This window comes from Rutidosis leptorrhynchoides, chromosome 8, assembly GCF_046630445.1.
Source record: "Rutidosis leptorrhynchoides isolate AG116_Rl617_1_P2 chromosome 8, CSIRO_AGI_Rlap_v1, whole genome shotgun sequence".
Lineage (NCBI taxonomy): Eukaryota > Viridiplantae > Streptophyta > Magnoliopsida > Asterales > Asteraceae > Rutidosis > Rutidosis leptorrhynchoides.
In genome coordinates, this window is record NC_092340.1 from 46,098,984 (window position 1) to 46,122,129 (window position 23,146).

The 23,146-nt window shown below is 34.4% G+C and overlaps 3 protein-coding genes across 3 annotated transcripts; 2 read left to right on the plus strand and 1 right to left on the minus strand.

The window, feature by feature from the left end:
* Nucleotides 1-10,796: 10,796 nt before the first annotated feature.
* Nucleotides 10,797-11,492, plus strand: LOC139863360 (uncharacterized). The gene is made up of 2 exons (XM_071851999.1): nt 10,797-10,880; nt 10,995-11,492. The coding sequence occupies exons 1-2, from the start codon at nt 10,797-10,799 to the stop codon at nt 11,490-11,492; spliced, it is 582 nt and encodes a 193-aa protein (XP_071708100.1).
* Nucleotides 11,493-14,834: 3,342 nt separating this feature from the next.
* LOC139863361 (uncharacterized) lies at nt 14,835-15,203 on the plus strand. Its single transcript, XM_071852000.1, has one exon. The coding sequence runs from the start codon at nt 14,835-14,837 to the stop codon at nt 15,201-15,203; it is 369 nt and encodes a 122-aa protein (XP_071708101.1).
* A 1,167-nt stretch (nt 15,204-16,370) lies between these two features.
* Nucleotides 16,371-18,268, minus strand: LOC139862970 (probable small nuclear ribonucleoprotein F). Its single transcript, XM_071851605.1, has 4 exons — nt 18,186-18,268; nt 17,685-17,810; nt 17,254-17,318; nt 16,371-16,672 (listed from the first exon to the last, which is right to left on the minus strand). The coding sequence occupies exons 1-4, from the start codon at nt 18,189-18,191 to the stop codon at nt 16,603-16,605; spliced, it is 267 nt and encodes an 88-aa protein (XP_071707706.1). The 5' UTR covers nt 18,192-18,268; the 3' UTR covers nt 16,371-16,602.
* Between the last annotated feature and the right edge of the window lie 4,878 nt (nt 18,269-23,146).

The following is a 23,146-nucleotide window of genomic DNA, read 5'->3' on the forward strand; positions in this document are numbered from 1 at the left end:
TATCATTGTAAACTATTATATTACGGTGATTGTCTATATGTAGAAATCATCAGATGTCGAAAACTTTTGATTTAAATATTCATTTATGGTTTGCCTTTTTAAAAGAATGCAATGTTTACAAAACGTATCATATAGAGGTCAAATACCTCGCAATGAAATCGATGAATGACGTGTTCGTCCATATGGATTTGGAGCGATCGTCACAGTTGGTATCAGAGCGTTGGTCCTAGCGAACCAGGTCTTGCATGAGTGTGTCTAACTGATAGTTGTTAAGATGCATTAATAAGTCTGAACTTCGACCGTGTCTGCATGTTAAAAGTTTTGCTTAACATTTCTTGTCAGAAATTACATGTTTATCATTCTTAAGTCTAGACACATTTTCCTGCATTTATTGCATAAATAGTGTATAGACAAAAATTCACATCTTAGCGTATCTGTTACTCTAAACTTTTGCTGACCTCTTCCGAAAATTTCTCCGTAACTTATGGGATTTTGGTATTATATATACATATGTAAATTATGTATCGGAGAATACCAAACTAAATCCTATAATCTATCTCATATCAAAATCAATTCCCTGATTATACAAGATGGATCACGTATCTAGTTCAAATTCCTTAAACTCCGACAGCTATTCTGATATGGATATTCACCTGAATTCCGAAGACAGTGTAACCGGAATGGATCAACCAATTAGCCATCATCTATTCTGGATGAATTGGGGATGGGTTCGTAGTCTACTTAATCATTGGAGACAAGAAGAAGGTGATCCCTTCCATCCACCACATTGCCCTCTTGGCGAAGAACCTGAAGCACTTACCGGCGAACCTATTCGAGACACCATTTTCTCTCTCATTTTCAGAGTGTCTCGTCACGATTATATATTATCTCAAATTCTAAATCTTATTCGTCCACTCGTCCGAACCGATAATCACCCAGGTGTAATAGAAGAAGTCAACGAGCTTCGCGCTCGGATAGTGGCTTTGGAGAATGTGGTGCAAAGGTTACAAGCACCAGCAGCAGCACCGACAGCAACAACACCACCATCAGCAACACCAACAGTACCATCACCACCACCAACAACAACACCCGCATCCCACACCTCAACATCACAATCTGTACCTCGAACATCAACGACATACGCACCATAGATACCAAGGAATACCAACAACAACAAACGATGAAGTATTGATTCATAACTTCATCGAAGAAATATTTTGCAGAGAATATGTAGTTTCCAAAAGTTTTAGAGATTATATATTCTAGTCCTAGTCGAAAACCAGATGAGATTAATATTATGTTAACTCATTAAATCCATGATTACATCTAAGGAAAATATATATGTAAGTATATTTTCATAAAGATTGTAATTAAGAAAATTCTTTTGTACAAACTGTTAATGGTGAGAATATTTTAACGGGTAGGTAATACCCGAGAGATATATAAATTCACAATTAATATGTTACATTCTTCGACTCTGATTCAACAAATCATCAACTATCCTCACTACTTTCACAACAATATATATTCTTTTATAAATATCAAAGCAACCATCCTCATCCAAATTTAATTACATATTTTGATTTTGACAAATCAAAATCCAAGTCAAGATTTAACAAAAGACATCATTCTTAGATTCCTACATCTTTCGAAGCTATACTTTGACTTCAAAACTGTGCTAGAACATCATAGAACCCAGAAAAGTATTTGTATCATTCAAATTCCTAGAACATCATATGAATATTAACGATTACAATCTATGTTCAAATCCCTCGAAATTCCTGAAGACACTTCAAATAATAAATCATCGAGATGATGATCCAACCACATGTTACCGCAGTCTGGTACCTGAAAAACCCTCGAAATCAAAGTCATAGTTTAACACGTATCCGTGTCAGACCCTTTGGCATTTATTAGCTAAAATAACTTTTCAATTCCTTTTCAAAATAGACAGTTTTGTCACCACTCCAGCAAATCACCTTCAATTGTTCATTCGAATAAGCTTTATTATAACGATTACCCCATCATAATTGTTACCGAGGAACCTTTCATGTTCCACCACATTAGCAGTAAATTTACCAACAACTTCATTGATCCTTGACCTTCCGAAAAAAATCCTTATACTCATAGAAACCCTATCACGTACTGATCCACCTCTTGAAACGGTAATTGCCATACCAACTACCGGGAATTAGGAATCAGTATTTTGAATTTCACAGTAATTCTACGCCAACAGTTATATATATATATACATATAATTTCTATCTTCTAGACTTACATACTTCGAATGTGAAGCTTCTGAAAAACATCCCAAACTACAAAACTAGTTCTCCGAATTTTGGAAAAATGCTGATGAAGCAGTAAAAACTGTAAACGACCTTAACAGTCAAAAGTTTGATGATAAAGAATAGTATGGTGGTAAAGCTGAGAAAAAGAGAAGGTTTGGAACTGGAAAACGGATTGAGCAGACCATGAAGGAGGCTGTGGACAAATCACAAAGACTAAACCTGCCTTCAAAGAATCCAAATGATTAAGTATCTGCTGAAGCCATTAACGAATACCTTGCTTCCGAATCTAAACCCTTGCGGACAATATTCTTCATCATCCTTCGATATTAGAAATTCTAAGATATCATCATATCTTTCATTATAAATATCTTCGATATTTCTGAAGATATCTTCATAACAATTATTATCCGAAATTATTAACCTCTTCGCGTTATCTGTGTTACATCATAAAAGAAATTGTTTAGTTTCTGAAATTCTAAAAAATTCGAATTTAAAATATGAATGTTTTGAAGTAGTGTTGGGAACTGAAGCATGAATTAGTATAATATAATGACACTTGATCAACGTGATTATATTACAGTAAGTCATGCTGAGTTTCTAATGGAACGTGATAAAGGTTCACAGATCATACCCTCATCATGAACCATGTTACATAACTCTTCCATTCTATTTAACCTCTAAACATATCAAGAAAATAATTTTCTTGATGATTCGGTCTTTTTCGGATATTCTGGTAATTTGACAAGTCAAGATCGTGCGATTACCATTTCTTTCATAGCACATTAGTTATGTTCATCTGAAACTTCATACCTACGAATTCTGGACCATTACAAGCGATGCTTAATCGCAAGAAGAGGAAACGAAAGAATGAAGCTCCGAAATAGAAATGGGAGTATAAATCACAGCAAATAGAAAGGAGCATTAACTGTAGACGACAATGATTATAGAAGGAAGAAGCAGGAACTCCGAAATATAACAGAGAATATAAAGCCCGATAACAACACTTAAATTACAAACCGTGTATATCAATAAGTATTGCAATGTAAAGACACGGGAGAACTAAAAAACTATAAAGCCAAGAGTATAGTAAAAGTGAATAGATTCCTCCGGCGGCAGATGAAAAAGAAGAACGATAGTTATGAAAGTTAGAAGTATATCAAGGATCAGAACTGGATGAAGCATTTTCACAATCTTTTGGAAGTATGAAATAAGGAAGAAGATTATAGGAGTGATGAAAATAAATGAAACGGAAGTGGTCAATTTATAGAGAAATATCAAACATAGCAATCGAGGCAGATTACGCATTTAATCAAAGGAAATCTTAATTTCCTTAAATTCCGAAAAATCAAATCTTATTTGGATTATGAAGATTTTCTATTCCTTAAATTACGGAAAACAATCGTTAATACGTCAAGAGTTAAGACGAATCTCTATTCTTCATTTCACTATTTTATGATAACTTCTCTCATACGCTTCGTGTAATTGGATTGTTTTATCTATATTATTCAACGGTGATAAAAATCTATTTATCGACACATATACGTCATGAAAACATTTTTATTGTTAGCCATGACGACCTCACTCAAATTTCGGGGCGAAATTTCTTTAACGGGTAGGTACTGTGATGACCCGAAAAATTTCGAATTATTCTGAACCAAATTCTCGATATGGTTTAATATTCCTGAAACGATAAGCAAATGAATATGTTGATTTAAAATAATTTCATACGTTTAATTGTTCATAGGACTTAACCCTACGATTCACGAATAAACTGTAAGTAAAAACCGGAAACCATTATGACGTATATATTATATGATTTTACTTTATTATATGAAAATATTTTATGATATAATAATTTCTATTATTTAAACCTTTTAATAAAGTGATTTGGAATATAAGTAGTTTTGGAAAACTAAACCTTATAGTATTATTTGATTTAGTTTCAAACGTACGAAAACATTTTTTCCTTCGATATAATAGAATTTGATTGTTAAAATGTTTTTATGGATTTTCAATGATATGAAAATAAAAATAGAGATAAAATAAAGGTTTCTAATGAGCACTAAAAGACTACAACATTTCATCTCAAGATTTCAAGTTAAAATGATGGAAATCACTAAACCTTCGCACTTGCACGAGAAAAATCATAACTAAATCATACTGACTCGAAAAAGGGTGATTCCAGTGTCCAGACGTCCGTAACTCAAAAATCTACAACTTTCCTGAAGACACCATACGCGGACCGCGTACCTATCTACGCGAAACGCGTAATGTTTGTCGACATAAAAAGTTTGTCGACATAAAAAGTGATGGCGGCTTATTATTATATTATATATTATATTATTATATTATTATATTTATATTATTATATATATATATATATATATATATATATATATATATATATATATATATATATATATATATATATATATATATATATATATATATATATATATATATATATGCATATCATCCATCATTTTATTTATATTTACTCTGCATCAATTTTATTTTTATTTTCAAAACGGGTTTTTGAGCGGGATGAAGCTAAGGAAATTATGGGCTATTGCCAAGGAGGTTATGGGTAATGTTCGGGGATATATTTATGATTCAAACCTAGTGTTTATCATCTCCGTTACGTCTACATATTTTCCTACAATATTGAATCTCAATATTGATAAGTTGAGATCTACGGTTAGTTTGCATTCCGAGTTTCGGTCACATTTCGGTGAATGACTTTATGTGCTGCTAAGGTGAGTTTCATATGATCCCTTTTACCCTTTACATTTTTGGGCTGAGAATACATGCAAATGCTTTAATAACTGTTTTACAATAATTATAAAGTGTGAGTTTCATTTGCCCCCTTTTTAAATGCTTTTGCAATATATATATTTTTGGGCTGAGAATACATGCACTTTATTTTAAACGCAATGGATACAAGTACATACTAAATTCTACACTGAGTTTGAACCGAAAATCCCTTAGCTTTGGTAACTAGTAACTGCCGGTTATAAGAACTGGTGGGCGCGAGTAGTAGTATATGGATCCATAGGGCTTGATATCCCCGTCTGAGCTAGAGCACTAGCCTTTTAACGGACGTATGCTATTTGAGAAGCGTACACGTTGGTTTGCGTGTATTATTAAGATGATTATACAAAGGGTATAAATTATATATACGTTAAGTTTAGTTACCAGGGTGCTCAATTTCGTAGAATATTTTGATAAACGTTTCTGGATGAAACAACTGAAATCTTGTGATCCACTTTTATATACAGATTATGCGAAACACTAAAACTATGAACTCACCAACCTTTGTATTGACACTTGTTAGCATGTTTATTCTCAGGTTCTCTAGAAGTCTTCAGCTGTTTGCTTATATGTTATACAAGCTATGTGCATGGAGTCTTACATGACATATTTTCAAGGAAACGTTGCATTCACGAAATCATCACCATGTATCTTATTTTGACTGCATTGTCAACGGAAGTATCATTGTAAACTATTATATTACGGTGATTGTCTATATTTAGAAATCATCAGATGTCGAAAACTTTTGATTTAAATATTCATTTATGGTTTGCCTTTTTAAAAGAATGCAATGTTTACAAAACGTATCATATAGAGGTCAAATACCTCGCAATGAAATCGATGAATGACGTGTTCGTCCATATGGATTTGGAGCGATTGTCACATTTTTGAATATTACCAGCCGAGTAAATGAATCATTATATAAGGCACGTCTCGTTTTGTTGAACTATTGTCAAAATTGACTTTTTGAAACGACTTTGGATAACTTTTGTATGTCGATCTCGAACATTAGGATTATGATACACTATGACCTGACCTAGCTTGATAGACATTTATTGACCAACATATGTTCTCTAGGTTGAGATCTACGGTAATTTGGTAATCCGAGTTTCAGTCACATTTTGGTGAACGACTTTATATGCTGCTAAGGTGAGTTTCATTTGCTCCCTTTTTAATTGCTTTTGCAATATATATTTTTGGGCTGAGAATACATGCACTTTATTTTAAACGCAATGGATAAAAGTACATACTAAATTCTACACTGAGTTTGAACCGAAAATCCCTTAGCTTTGGTAACTAGTAACTGCCGGTTATAAGAACTGGTGGGCGCGAGTAGTTATATATGGATCCATAGGGCTTGACATCCCCGTCTGTTCCAGGTATAGAAACCCTAGCCTGAACTATAAAGCAGACGTATGCTATTTGAGTTTAGTACACGTTGGTTTGCGTGTATTGTACATGTTGGTTGCATGTATGTTAAAACAGGGGTACTTATTATAATGTTAAAGTTTAGTTACCATGGTGCTCAATCTTGTAGAATATTTTGATAAACGTTTCTGGATGAAACAACTGAAATCTTGTGATCCACCTTTATATACAGATTACACGAAACATTAAAACTATGAACTCACCAACCTTTGTGTTGACACTTGTTAGCATGTTTATTCTCAGGTTCCCTAGAAGTCTTCCGCTGTTTGCTTATATGTTAGACAAGCTATGTGCATGGAGTCTTACATGGCATATTTTTACAAGGAAACGTTGCATTCACCAAATCATCACCATGTATCTTATTTTGACTGCATTGTCAACGGAAGTACTATTGTAAACTATTATTTACGGTGATTGTCTATATGTAGAAATCATCAGATGTCGAAAACCTTTGATTTAAATATTCATTTATGGTATGCCTTTTCAAAAGAATGCAATGTTTACAAAATGTATCATATAGAGGTCAAATACCTCGCAATGAAATCGATGAATGACGTGTTCGTCCATATGGATTTGGAGCGATCGTCACACCTTTGATAACCCTAGCCCAATTAATAAGTCAAACCCAATCCAGCAAGACATTTCGGTCGAGCCCAACAACAATAACAGCCCTAAGCCGAATTCTGTGGTAAAAGATTCATTTCATAACCCAAGCCCAACTAATTACTCAAACCCAATACACCAAGACACTTCGTTCGAGCCCAACAACAACAGCCCCAAGCCCAATTCCAAAAGTCTTAAACCCGACACCAATCCAATTATTGGGCCTGAAACCAATTCAAGGCATAACTCTAGGGCAGCTACAAGCCCTAATGTGATTTCGCAAGAGGGTAACCCAAAAGGTAAAGAAGGTCCATCAAATACAAAAGAAAGAGGTATGCGTGTAAAAAACAGGGAGCAACGAAAGAAAAAGTGTTGTTGGTCAAGCATTATGGAAATCATCCTCAAGGATGATGAACATCAAACACTTCGCAAGAAATATCAACAGTGATAGGCCGCTAAGATCATTATGCTCATCGTGTGCTAGACAATCAGTTTCATCTCAACCCAATGACAACTCCAATCAGTCTCAGTCGTCACAGTCGCGTAATAGTGTCCAGATGATGGGGGTGCATGAATATGGCAAAAAGTTAGGACGTAAATAGAAGGAGAAAACCTCCTCTATGTAAGTTGCTATCTTTCCTAATCGTTATTATTGTTTTCTTATGAAGATTGTTTCCATCAATATTAGGGGTTTTTGTATTGGGAGTAAGTTCAGTAAAGTAGGGTGGATTAAAAGGTTATTAGAGTTGAGAAACCTAGTTTTTTTAGTGCTCCAAGAAACTAGATTAAATCAGGTAGATTTGAATTGGATCATTTCACTTTGGGGATCGTCGGATTGTGAATTTATTCAAAAAGAAAAGGTCGGGAACTCGGGTGGGCAACTTCTCATTTGGGATAAAAGTAGTTTTGATGCAACAAGTGTGATTAGGTTTGATAGTGTTATCGGTGTAAAAGGTTTGTGGAGGGATAATAATGGTTTGCTTAATGTTGTCAACGTATATGGACCCCATGAAGACGCTAACAAAATCAATCTTTGGAACTCCTTGTCTAGTTTGTTAGATCATAGGGATGAAGCGTGGGTTTTGTGTGGAGACTTTAACGAGGTTAGGGTAGAGGAAGAAATATTAAATTGTGTCTTTATTGAATATAGGGCGCGTAGATTTAATGATTTCATTGTTAACAATTCGTTGGTTGATGTTCCGTTAGGTGGTAGAATCTTTACTAGGGTTAGCGATGATGGGATTAAATTTAGCAAATTAGATCGATTCCTAGTTACGGAGAAGTTTCTTCTAATGTGGAAGGATTTATCGGGTGTGGTTATGGAACGTAATCTATCGGATCATTGTCCGATCATGTTAAAAGACGAGGAGATAAATTTTGGCCCAAAGCCATTTAAGGTGTTCGATGCATGGTTCAATGAAAAGGATGTTTCCGATATAGTTAAGAATGCGTGGGATGTTTCGGTATGTTCAGAAATAAACTAAAGAATGTAAAAGGTGCTTTGAAAGAGTGGAGTATTAATAAGTTTAATAAGTTGGATGAAGAGGTAGAGATTTTGAGAAAGAAAGCAAACGATTTAGAAATAAAAGCTGAGTATTCTGATTTAGTGGACAGCGAGTTGGTTGAGTGGAAAGAAAGTATGAAGGGTTGGATAGAAAAAGAGAAATTCAAATGTGATATGCTAAAACAAAAGTCGAGAATCAAATGGATTTTAGAGGGTGACGAGAATTCCAAGTTTTTTCATTCGTTCATTCGAAGAAATTATAACAAAAGTAACATTCGTGGGTTAAACGTTAATGGGTTATGGATTGATACTCCTTGCGAAATAAAAGATGAGCTCTTCAAACATTTTGAAAAAAGATTCCAAGAACCCGACATTGTAAGGCCATCCATGGAAGATTTAGAGTATCCAAGCTTAACATCACAAAACGTTGCATACTTGGAAGCTATTTTCGATTAGCAGGAAATTAGAAATGCGGTTTTCGATTGTGGAAGTACGAAAGCTCCCGGACCAGATGGGTTCAATCTTAGATTTTTTAAAGAATTTTGGGAGATGATTAAAGGTGATCTTATTGAGTCAATTAGTTGGTTTTGGGAAAAGGGGGAATTCTCGCGTGGTTGCAATGCCTCTTTTGTCACTTTAATCCCAAAGAATTCGAATCCATCAGGGCTTAATGATTTTCGACCGATTAGTTTGATAGGAAGTTACTATAAAATAATCGCGAAGATGCTCTCTAATCTGTTGAAGAAGTGTATCTCGGCTCTTGTTGGTAGTGAACAAAGTGCGTTTATAAAAGGACGATTTATTCTTGATGGCGCATTAATAGTAAATGAGACCATTAACTTTCTAAAAACTTCCAAGCAACAAGGTCTCCTTTTTAAAGTAGACTTCGAAAAGGCGTTTGATTGCATCAATTGGAATTTTTTAATGGACGTAATAAAATGTATGGGGTTTGGTGAAAAATGGAGAAAGTGGATTTTTTTCGTGTTTAAGTTCGGCCTTTATTTCGGTTCTTGTCAACGGGTCACCTACTAAAGAATTCTCCTTGGGACATGGCATTCGGTAAGGAGACCCGTTATCACCTTTCCTTTTTATTCTTGCGGCTGAAGGCTTGAACATATTAACAAAGTCGGCTAAAGAAAAAGGACTTTTTGAAGGGGTTAAAGTAGGTAAAGATAATGTCGTTGTTTCCCATCTCCAATATGCCGATGATACGATATTTATTGGAGCATGGAATCGTGGCAATGCATATAGCCTTCAAAATCTTTTAAAATGTTTTGAATTGGTGTCGGGCTTGAAAGTTAACTTTCATAAGAGTTATCTATATGGATTGGTGTAGGTGATAGTGTTGCGCAAAACATGACACAACGATTAAATTGCCAAGTTGGTTTACTACCGTTCACATACCTTGGCCTTCCGATTGGTGCAGACATGGGAAATTAAATAGTTGGAACCCGGTTATTGATAAAATAAAGGCTCGTTTATCAAGTTGGAAAATGTGAATGTTGTCATTTAGTGGACGTTTAGTCCTAATTAAATCGATCCTCTCGAGTTTGCCATTGTACTATTTTTCACTCTTCCGTGGCCCGACGTGTGTGATAAAATTACATGAGAGTGTGAGGCGTGTGTTTTTTTTGGAGCGGGTCCATTCGGGTTCTAAATTATCATGGGTGAAATGGGAATATGTTCTTTCATCGTATGAACATGGGGGGTTAAATGTTGGCTTTTTAAAACACAAAAATCTAGCCTTGTTAGGGAAATGGTGGTGGAGATTTTTCTCCGAAACCGACTCCCTATGGGCTAACGTTATTAAAAGTATTTACGGCTCGTGTGGTGGTTTGGATTTAGGGCACGAAGAAATTCGTGCATTAAAGCCAAGAATTTGGCGTTCCATTGTTTTAGCAGGTCATGATATTCAAGAACTTGGCGCCAACTTCGTGAACTCGTTCGTGAAAAAGATTGGTGCAGATTCTTCGGTCTTGTTTTGGAATGACATATGGCTCAACGGCAACAAATTGAAGAGTGTGTTCCCTAGATTGTTTCAGCTCGAATGTAACAAGAATACGGAGGTTAAAGATCGTGTGGTTATAAATGGTGCTGCTGTCTCATTTAACTAGAATTGGTCGCGTACACCTCTCGGCAGAACAGGCGACGAACTGGACAGTATGTGTAATCAGGTGTCGTCTTATTCGTTTGCTACTTATGGTGTCACTTCGGTCTCGTGGGCACATGCTAATGGTATCTTCAAGGTAAAAGAGTTATGCAATATTATCGAAAATCAAGTAATGGCGGGTACGGTTACCAACTCTGAAACTTTGCGTAATAGCTTGTCTCCCAACATTGACCGACATTGACCGAGCTAGATAAGCGGGGCATTGATTTCCCAACATTTTGTTTGGAGAGCAATCAAAAGATGTCTCCCAACATTGACCGAGCTAGATAAGCGGGGCATTGATTTACATTGTATTAGATGCCCATTATGTGATGATGGTCTCGAATCCATAGAACATACGTTGGTGTTTTGCAAACATGCTTTTGATCTTTGGAGTCGAGTGTATTCATGGTGGGGTTTAGGTCATGTTTCTAATCTTAGCATGTCCGAGATTCTCCGTGGAAATATCTCGGCTTCAAGTTCGAGCTTGGGTAAAAAAATTTGGCAAGCGGTTGAGTGGGTTTGTGCATATTTGATTTGGAAGAATAGAAACAATAAAAATTTTCATGGGAAGTGTTGGAATACCTCGGTGGCTTTCAATGAAGTGCAAATCAAATCATATGAGTGGATCTCTCACCGCCTTAAAAAGAAGAAAATCGAGTGGTTATCGTGGATTAATGATCCAAGCGTTTATTTGAAGTTAGCATAATAGAATGTATACAGATTGTGGTTTGCTTACTTTGCAACCAATATTGTTTTCATGTAATTGACGGCCCGTCTTTGTTGGGATGTCTTGTTGTATATGTCTTTTTGAGATAATAAAATTTCCTTGCTTTTCAAAAAAAAAAAAAAAAAAAAAAATTTATCAAGAATAGCTCGAAAGTAAAAACAGTTTAAACCATATCATAAAAGCCTCATCTAATTAGATTAAACCATGTCATCCTCACGCTCTCTTTCATTTCCGTCACTCCGGTGACTAACGCCGCCGAGGCGTCACCCCTGACGTTGTGTTAGGGGCGTCAGAGGGTGTTAAATTCGTACACTGTGGCTAGCATTTGCTATTTGACGATGTGTCGTATCTGGTCTAAAACGAAATATCCTACCAAAATCAAATACAATTAGAGACTTGTCCAGGTCTGAAAGCTAGAAAATGAAGACACAAACACCACATCAACCTAAAGTGAAAAAAAAAAAAAAAAAAAAAAAATTATCTAGCCTTGAAATAACCAAACACAACAAAACACAAACAACAACAAAACCCTTCAAGACTATTAAAAAGGGAGGGGGCAAAAAGAGACAACAAACTAGAGCAACAAAACACCAAAGGGCCATAAAACAGAAACTACGACCTACACACCAACCAATCAAAGAACACCTAGCTTCTCTGCCGTGTTGGAAACCTTCCTACTCTTCGACTCAGGAGCCTTAGAAGTGCCTGCTTTGAAGATTCAGAGGCCTCAAAATTCCTTCCACATGATTATCTACCACTAAACTTCCTTACTGAACCAAACTTATTCAATTCTTTCCAGAATTAAACGAAAACTAAATTCTGACAATCCATGACATACTCGCTCAAAAAATTTGAGATCTATTATATTATTTAATCTACACTAAAAATATTAATTATTATGATCATCAGTAGCACATGATTTCAAACGATGCTTGAGAGCGCGTCACGCCTTCCCGTACATAAAGAGTCTCCCCGTTTGTTTCTTAAACATCATTCACGCATATGGCATAATTGAATTTCCGCTTTGCTAAATGCTCTTCGAGTTTGATGTAGATGTTTATAAATATATTGACATCTTTTTCCATTTTAATCCAATTTTTGCTAATTGGATCTCCTCGTCGGGGGAAACTCAACGTTGGATTTCGGACGCCAGAGAAAGAACGTTGGATTTTGAACATCGGAGCAAGAGCATTAGAGCGATGTCGAAAGGAATGTCAGGTCGAAGAAGAGGGACATCGGTATTCCGGCGTTCCAGGTGAAAACGTCAACGTAAACACACTACCCCTGGCGCTCTAATAGTTTCAACCAATGTCTATGTGTATCTAAGAAGGTATCTAACCAAACCCAACATAAAAAGATATCTTAATAGTTCAAAAAATTCAACAAGTATAGTCAAATATCTAACAAGTTATGTTGTTTATCTGAATTGAGGTTGTAAATATATTCTAATAGAAGTTGTGATGTGGTCTAGCGGTTGGTGGTCTGCCTCTTTTAGGGGAGGTTAGGAGTTCGACCCCCGTTGGCTACATATTAAAAACACAATTTCTTCTCTGCCATGAAGTATCCACCCATGGCACCTTTCACATATCGGTTGGGGGTGGGGGGGGGGGGGGGGGTGGGGGGTGGTAAAGGGGAGGGGGGTTTTACTTGGCCTTGCCCTTGGATCGGTTTCAAGGTTTCCTCCGGGCAGCGATGGGGGCGGTGTTATTATCGCTACATCGGCATAGTCGAAACGGGAGATGATCGCAACGGGTGGTTTAAATACCCCTCGGGTAATCCCAATCGCTGTCAAAAAAAAAAAAAAAAAAATTCTAATAATATGAATATAAATATAAATGTATGATCTGTTATTGTGGTGAATTTAGTGTGTAATTTTGTTGGTGTACGTTAATTTGTAGTAGTTCATGATGGTTCAAGGTGGTTCAAGGTGGTTCGAGGTGAATAATTTCGTTTTACAATAAACTATATGAAGACTCACTTTTAAAGTCAGTCAGTTAATTAATACAATAAACTATTCTCATGGTTGGGGGGGGGGGCAAAGGGGAGGGGGTTTTACTTGGCCGTGATTTTGGATCGGTTTCAAGGTTTCCTCCGGGCAGCGATGGGTGCGGTGTTATTATCGCTACATCGGCATAGTCGAAACGGGAGATGATCACAACGGGTGGTTTAAATACCTCTCGGGTGATCCCAATCGCTGTAAAAAAAAAATAAATTCTAATAATATGAATATAAATATAAATGTATGATCTGTTATTGTGGTGAATTTAGTTTGTAATTTTGTTGGTGTACGTTAATTTGTAGTAGTTCATGATGGTTCAAGGTGGTTCGAGGTGAATAATTTCGTTTTACAATAAACTATATGAAGACTCACTTTTAAAGTCAGTCAGTTAATACAATTGTTAAGAAGTGTTTCATCACTTTCATGTACAAGGACCATAACCATGGGAATAGGCTACTAGCTACACATTCATTATTTCTTAATTAACACACATTTTTTTTTCCTGAAAATAACGAGAATTTTTATAAAACGGAAAACATTTAAAAAAAAAAACGAATTCAACAAATACAAAAGAGGATATCCAGTGAGACTCGTACCTAGAAAGCGGCTAAAACGAACTATATATATATACCAAACCTCACCTAACCTAAACCGAAAGTTAACCAAAACAAAATCGACAATACAATGAAGTACTAACACCGAAACTACTATGACTCAAGAAACATGAAACCAAAAAAAGAACTCAAATGTCCTTAATGAACACGCCGAATTTAGCCATGTTGGCCTTGAACCACTTTTTCCTAACGCTTATGGCGATTATTGTTCCTAAGCGGGCACATGATTTCGGTAGAATTACTAATAGTAATCGTGACCGGTTCACTCTCGGCCATATACATATCGACAAACTTGATGTGATAATAAATATTGGACAAATTAATGATAATAAAGATAAAGATGACATTATAATTTGTGGTTACTAAATCTATCAAAAGTCAGTCAACTAACTCGAAATATCAAAGAAAATGCAGTATAAATATGTAAGTAAATGCTAATAAATGATATGGAGTATGTAAACGAAATGTCAAAAAGTCTTGAAAAACACGTATTTGTTGACAAAGATGTATGCAATAAGTAACTGTAGTGTGAAAACTTTGTCTTAATTACATCTAAAGACTTTTTATTAAGGACAAAACAAGAATTTCAAGAACACAAATGGCATAATAAGTGTCTTACACGATTCATCTTACTTCCCTATAAATTCAAATTTTTTTCGTATCATTTTCGCTATCCTTCAACCTTTGTATCCATACACGAATTTAATGATGGATGACGAAGAATTTGAAGAATCCGATATCATGTTCGTGGAAGTTGAAGTGTCGAACAAACACGATAATGTTTTTGAGAGACATCAACATAACATATTAAAGCGAAAAAGGAAGAGAAAAAAGAGATCATCGGTTCCAATTAGCATTCCTAAAAATAAATCAAAATTGTTTGCTTATGACGAATCGACGTGTGAGTATGACTTATTTGAAGCCGATTATGAAAGTGAAGAGAGAACGATCGCGCCTAAAGTTATGTGGAGTCGAAGAGGTCGTGAAAGTGCAGCTTATTCCTTGGGCACAGAATGTGGAAGTACCTTGAAGATAAGAGATTTTATCTTTAAGATTACGGGAATATATGATACTTAATTGTTATGGTGATTATTTTTAAATCATGAACAAAATGTACGCTAGCTAGTTTGGTATTGTATTAGTAAACTAATAAAAGATTATCAAAAACTTAAACATGGCATTGTCTGATTTAGTGATATGATTTCAAGATCGTGTTCTAATATCTTCGTAAGAGGTTGCGTATTTTAAACTTAACTGACCAAATATTTTAAGGTGGTCAAGAAAATGGTCACGATATAACTCGATTAAAGTGTATACGTCCTAAGCAAAAATATTCGACTTCTCAAGTAACCTACAACAATAACATGATAAGAGCATTAATTTCACATGTTTTCAGCAATAACATGATAAGAGCATCCATTTCACAAAAACCTACAGAACCACCCCCCTCCCCCCCCCCCCCCCCCCCCACATTCTACCACTTCAGCACCTTGTGATATTTGAAAAGATCATTACGAGCCCTCTCCTAGAATCTTTTTTTATTATTTCGAAACATTTTTCATGGTGGATCAAGACGACTAGAATGAATCCGGTATTCCAGGACATACTCATCATGGAGCTTATGCTCTCCTCCGGAGAGAGGGTTTTTATAGAGAGAGGTAAGTCGAGGCTAGCCTCCCGCTTGAGTGATTTCTAGGAGTCGGAGGGGATCTCTCATCATTCTCAAGTAACCTAAAAGGAAAAAATTATCCTTTTTTAAATTTGCAGTTCATGGTTCCATTACAAAATAGTTCTTGTACTTGTAACTTGCACTAATGAAAATAAACTAATAGGGCTGTATTATAATTATCATGTGTGGCTAACATCATGAGTTACATCAGGGTTTTAAATCATCAAACGGGCAAAGATAGATTAATGACAATAGACATAACTGATACGCCAAAGACCAATTCATCAAATTGTAACTTGCACTTCTATGCAGTTTTATGGGCGTGCAAAATCATCCACAAATTCACAATCCCAAACTTATCCTATTCAAAACACATGGCAAAACTAATTAGTCATTTAGTCATCCATCAAAAAAGATGGTTAAAAGTCACGTTTATTTAAAGAACAGTCACAAATTTCACCAATTCAAGAGTTGTTTCAGAAAGACGGCTCGCTTTTCTGGCACTTGTTACCTTCAATGTGAATCTTTAGGTCAATTGTAATCTCAAATTGCTCCAACGCAAATAGTATTTTGGCCAACAAAGAAAAACAGAAACTAACATAAATCAGCATCTACATTCAGAGTTTTGACAATAAATAGTCTTAACTAGGATCCACAACTACCCAATTCAACTTATAGCCTATCAAAGATTCTGGCATTCTGAATTTGAGAGTAAATTAAGATCATAACATCTACATAGGTATTTCCATACATAAACAAAACATGTTGAAAAAACCGATACATCTAATGACAAAAGCCATCAACCTGCTAATCACGATCAGCATCCTCAATTACTTCATCCTCTGGCACACCCCGTATATAGAGAACATTGTTACACCTGCATATCCAAAGAAAAGACATTAAATTTAGCCAAGGATATTATACATACACAAAAAGACCCATCCACATTAACTTGTGAACTCATTGATTCGGTTTATATCACATCTCTAACAGACAAATGAAGGAAAACCAGATTACTAGACTGAAAAAAAATGCTTTCCAAAAAAAAGGAGACTAAAAAACTTGAACCAAAAGAAGATAAAAACAAATTTAGAATATCAATGACAAATAGCAACAAGATAAACTTAAATCACTTGCATTAAGAAAGCACAAACTCAAAATGACATCTCTTCATATTTGAGCATTAGGTACATCATGTTGTATATGTTCTAAATTTTCAGCAAATAGCCAAATAGAAACATCAACTACACAAAATCTATAAAACAGTATTAGTAATACTGTCTTTAGAGCGTTTATAATGTGTTTTCAAGGCACACATGTGCCTCGTCACGTCTTTTAAAAACTAATTTTCGTTATAACAATATGTAATTTTGTAATTAAACACGAGCCACTTAAATTCTACACATTAAACCTCAAGTTTCTGGGAATTTAAATATTTACAGGAAAATTCAAGCATACCTAATTAGAATTTCTCCAAGGCTTCCAGTAAACTGCCCATCAATGTATTCTTCAGAGTTTGCCAACTGGAAAATAAGATATTAATTAATGAGAAGCAACATATATTGTTGAATTCAAGCTGACAATATGAAAATTACATGAACGGAACGTGTTGAAACAAAAGTTTAATCCAGCAGGAGCACTCTCAAATAATTCACATCAGATTGATGAAAAGATAGCCCACATAAAGCTAACTCAACATGATAACAAAATAGAAGTAACTTAACAAGCTTAATCATAATGGGACACCGGCCACCTCAAATTATAAGCAAGTCAACAGGGTAGCAACAATAGGCACGCTTTTCAAATAACTAAAACTACAGTTACCACTATAACTGATAATAATTTCGTACGTATATAATAATGATAATGTAAAGAAGAAGAAATTGTACCTGCAAGTTCATGTATGAATCAACAGAGACGAGGAAACCTTTGTACTCCATTCCCCACTTGAGTTTGACAATTACAGACTTCCCAGTCAAGTTGTTCAAGAAAGGCTTCGGGTTTACGGGTACAGTCTGCAATGCATAAACAATTTAGCTCCGATATTTTCATCGCAGCCATACAATAATTTTCAACATTCATAAACAAAGAAAAAAATAATCTAAGGCTTAACAAAAAATCCTAAACTTAAACTCTACAATACAGTAATCAGTTAAATGTTAATAGTCCACAAACTGCTCAATAATCAAAGCAAAATCGTTGAATGTGTAAACTCATAGTCACCGATTAGCCCTAAATTTCCAGCTAACAAAATTGCCCTAATAAAGCGATAGATACATTGTTAAATTTACATTTGGACTAAAAAACAAAAAACAACGAAAATAAATAGCATGATTATACGAAATTTAAACGAAGTAAACATAAATTATAAAACTGAAGATGCGACTTACGGCCATGTTCAAAAGGAAGAGGATAATCGATTGCAGCAACTGGGTTTAGGGTTTTGACGATTTTAAAAGGCAACAGAAGGAAGGGAGTGTAAATGGGTGGAAAGTATTACTCGTACTACATTATTTTCCCTCAACTATTAGTTATATATCATTTTCACACCCTCTAGTTTTGTATTTTACATTTATATCCCTCTGAAAAAACTGTCCAAAAGCTCAAAAAGATTATAAGACCACTTGTATTGGTAGAAGGCGTTTCTTGTGGTGTCACTTACCTTTTTGCACTTTTTAGATGAGCATGACGTGTTTCTTTATTGAGTGAAGTAGTAGTGGTGTTTCTTTTTAGTGTGTGTTAGGAGTATTGTAATGATGTTTTAAAATATAATTGGGTTAAGTATTAAAAGATGATAAAATAATATTTTTAAAATAATAAAAAAAAAAAGAAACGTCTCTTTTCAACACACGCTTAAGAAATGCCCAAAAGTAACGCCTCAATACTTGAAAAATTGGTGTCACTTGGTGATGACTAGGCAAGAAACGGCGTTTCTTGCCATTAATACAAGTAGTCTAAGGGTAAAATACAGATTGAAAAGGTTCCAATACAATATTTGTTTTTTTAGTGTAGTTTGAGTTACGTATACAATTCTAAGGATGTATGTTTGGTTTTGATATAGAGGTATACCGTATACGTGACTTCTTGAATTGTATATTAAATTAAAATTGTACTCTATAATAATAATACGTTTTTATCATTTATAAAGATAATGAGCTATATTTTTTTAATTCTACCTTTCATTTCAATCATTGTTAGACTATTCTTAGTGGTGGATTTAACGTGGCAATGTAATTGAGTATTTGAGATGATAGCTGTAACGTGACAAATGTAATAGAAAAAGATGAAATAGTGATATAAAATACGTAGTGATATTTATTATTGATTGTTGATACAGCTCGTGATCTCCTTCGTGATACCATGAATCACACCAAATAGATTAAGCCCATCACACCGGGTTAAAGACTGACGGGAACACTATGCGGTCACAATTCTCATATCCCGCTGCGTCTTAGTAACAAGATTAATAACTTATAATTGAAAGAAAACATTCTAGTGCATGGATGATAAGAGTGTGCTTGGTTGGGAGTTTTGGGTGATAAGGAACTGGAATAGGAATGAATACACATGCTTGATTAAATTAAATGAGAATGGACATTCCTTAACAGTGACCAATGAAACATTCCCATCAAATCCCATCAAATTGAGTGGAATCACAAAATCTCTAAGTATAAAATTTGAAACCAACTTTCTATTTTTTCTCCCACTACTACTCTCGCAACTATATAATGTATCTAACTCTTATAATATTCAATTTATATTTAATATTTAATTATATTCTTATTACTATTTCCATTTTCATTACTCTAATTATACCAAACACACCCTAAATCTTCAAAAACCATGATTTAAAAACCATGCTTTAAAAACCATGACTCGGTGACTTCTTAGAAGGCTAACCTCCTCCTATCTACTAGAGGATGATATACTTTAAGCAAGTCCGTTGTTGGAAGTGTTGGAATTTATTATATGTCTTTATTATGGACTTCCTTAATCGATAATTTGTGACATCGGAAGACTTAGAGCTACGGTTTTGTGGGTTGAAGATCCGAATCATCGTAAGCTCTCATTGATTATGAGACGACCCGACCCAATCCATAGGGACGAATACAATAACATATGATTACATCGCGAGGTACTTGACCTTTAAATGATACATTTTACAAACATTGCATTCATTTTTAAAAGACAATCTTTCATTACATCGAAAGTTGACATGTATGCATACCATTTCATAATATCCAAACTATAAATGACCTAATCTGTCATTTACTTAATAATAATCTTTAATGAACTTCAACGACTCGAATGCAACGTCTTTTGAAATATGTCATGAATGACTCCAAGTAATATCTTTAAAATGAGCTAATGCACAGCGGAAGATCTCTTTCAAACCTGAGAATAAACATGCTTTCAAGTGTCAACTAAAAGGTTGGTGAGTTCATTAGTTTAACTTAAACAATCGTTTCCATCATTTTAATAGACCACAAGATTTCAGATTTCCATTTCTCATAAACATACGTCCCATGCATAGAGACAAAAATATCATTCATATGGATTGAACACCTGGTAACCGACATTAACAATATGCATATATAAGAATATCCCCATCATTCCGGGATCCTCCTTCGGACATGATATAAATTTCGAAGTACTAAAACATCCGGTACTTTGGATGGGGCTTGTTGGGCCCGATAGATCTATCTTTAGGATTCGCGTCAATTAGGGTGTCTGTTCCCTAATTCTTAGATTACCAGACTTAATAAAAAGGGGCATATTCGATTTCGATAATTCAACCATAGAATGTAGTTTCACGTACTTGTGTCTATTTCGTAAAACATTTATAAAAGTTGCGCATGTATTCTCAGCCCAAAAATATAAAGGGTAAAAAGGCAAATGAAACTCACCATACTGCATTTTGTAGTAAAAATACATATAACATCATTGAACAAGTGTAGGGTTGGCCTCGGATTCACGAACCTATAGTAATTATATATATTTATGTATTTGTCAATATTTGTCTAATAAACTAGGCCAAGTCATAGTGTACCACAATCCCAATGCTCGAGACTAATGTGCAAAAGTCAAAGGTTAAAGTAAAAACGAGGTCGCATGCAAAAATATAATAACTTATACAAAAATGATTTTTCGGTCAAACATGACTAAACGGCCACTTCAGCGATTTTTAGAAAAATTATCGGAACTCCGATTGATAAACGGCCAAAGATAAAAGTTACACATTATCAAAAAGATTAAGCATAAATTTTTACAGAAGTAAACTAAACCTAGACAACTCGTAGTTGCCAACGCGGTTTCGGTGTTTCAAAGTTAATTTTTCAGCTTTAATAAATTTACAAAAGTGACCGAGTAGCCTACTTTGGAGATTTTTAGAAAATTCCTCGAAACTCGGATTGACAAACGGTCAAAGCCTTCAAATTCTCGTTACCACAAAGATATAACATGATTTTTGGCAAAAGTAAACACACATCAGGCCGACCATGACAACTGATACAAAACTGACATTTTTAATAAAAAAGTTTCAGCTCTTTTTAGAATTTTAAAATGTGACCAAACAGTCAACTTTGACGATTTTTAGAAAAATCGTCGAGACTCGAATTGACAAACGACCAGAGTCGTTTGTTACATCTTACAGCAAAGAATTCAGTGATAATTTTGTTTTAATCTGAAACAACGCAGATCAACGAGAATTTCAGTTTCCGTAACGACGTTTCATCAAAATTTACAAAACTTCTTTTATCCATAACTTGACAACCGTTCAACGAAACGAGACGTGCTTTATATGAAAATTCATCTACTCGACGAGTAGAATCCAAATAACCACTTTTTATTACTCAGAAAATTAGTTCACTAATTATTATCAGCATTTTTAATTACGAAATTAATTGTTTAATTCATAACTTTCTAACCGTTCATCGAATCCATTCGATATCTAAATGAAAAGTTTTTAATTTTTCGCTAGCTTTCCAAGGACATGCATATCTTATACCTTATCTCAACCGTAGGTGTAACTAATTCAGGATTCAACATAACCTATCTAAGGGTAATATCAAAAATACAAATATGCATAATTCTATTTTCTCGAGCACTAGTCAGGGATACACTATTAGTAAATAAAAGTTAAGTTATGAGTGCTCACGTATCAATATTGAGATTCAATGCTGTAGGAAAGGTACGTAGACGCGACGGAGACGATAACTACCAATTTGACCTCAAGGGCATACCCATGAACCATACCCATCACCTCCATAGCCATAACCCATAATTTCCTTAGCCCTATCCTACTCATAAAACTTGTCTTGAAATGACCCGCTCATGACCTCGTCGTAGTATTTTATGTATAATATTACTAATATTAGTACCATAATATTAATAATAATAATAGTAATAATAATAAATATTACTGAGTATAGAGAGAGATTAGAGGAAGATGGATAGATAGTTCAGCTCGTAGAAGGAATTTATAGAAGTCATCCATTTTCACAAGTTTTCAATTAATAATATAATTAAATAATTAATAATATAATTAAATAATTATAATAGTATAATAAATAAATAAAAAAAAAAATTAAAAAGAAAACGTGATGTATGGACATGAGAAAAAAAATGACCACTTATGACACCCGTGATTCCACTACGTACCATCTTACCCTTTTTTTTTTATAATATTATATATAAATATATATTTAATTCCTATGATTAATTATATATTATATTATATTCATGTTCATGGTAAAAATATAATTTTTACAAAAATGACACGGTCGTGGTCTCACGACCCATGTACCACTTTCGGTTTTTCGGGCGCACTTTCGTATGTTTAGAAAACTAGCCTTTTACGTTACGTGACGTGTACCTTTTACAAAAATTAGACTTACTCAACAATAAATTACCTTTATAAAAATATAACTTATAAAATTGAGCGTTGTGGTCATTTCCTTCTATAAATTAAAGTCTCGTTGTTTGTCAAAATATTTTATTTTAAATTAAACATTTTGTGACACGTACCTTTTTTTTTAATAATTAGACTTAAATTAATTAAAAACAAACCCACTCAAAGTGTAACTTAATCTTTTGAGTGTTTTGGTCATTTACTTTTATAATTCATAATCTTGTTATTTATTAAAGCCTATTTATTAATATTAGTTTAATATCAAAACGTTTTATGACTAATTTAAATTAAAATTTATAATCTTAATATAACATATCAAATGAGTTTATCTAGTTAACGAATCTTATCCCGATTATTCTTCTATATGATAAATCGAGTATTATGAAATTCGATTCTCCACTAACTTTTTTTTTTAACTCCCAATAAGTGATACTTTGTTCT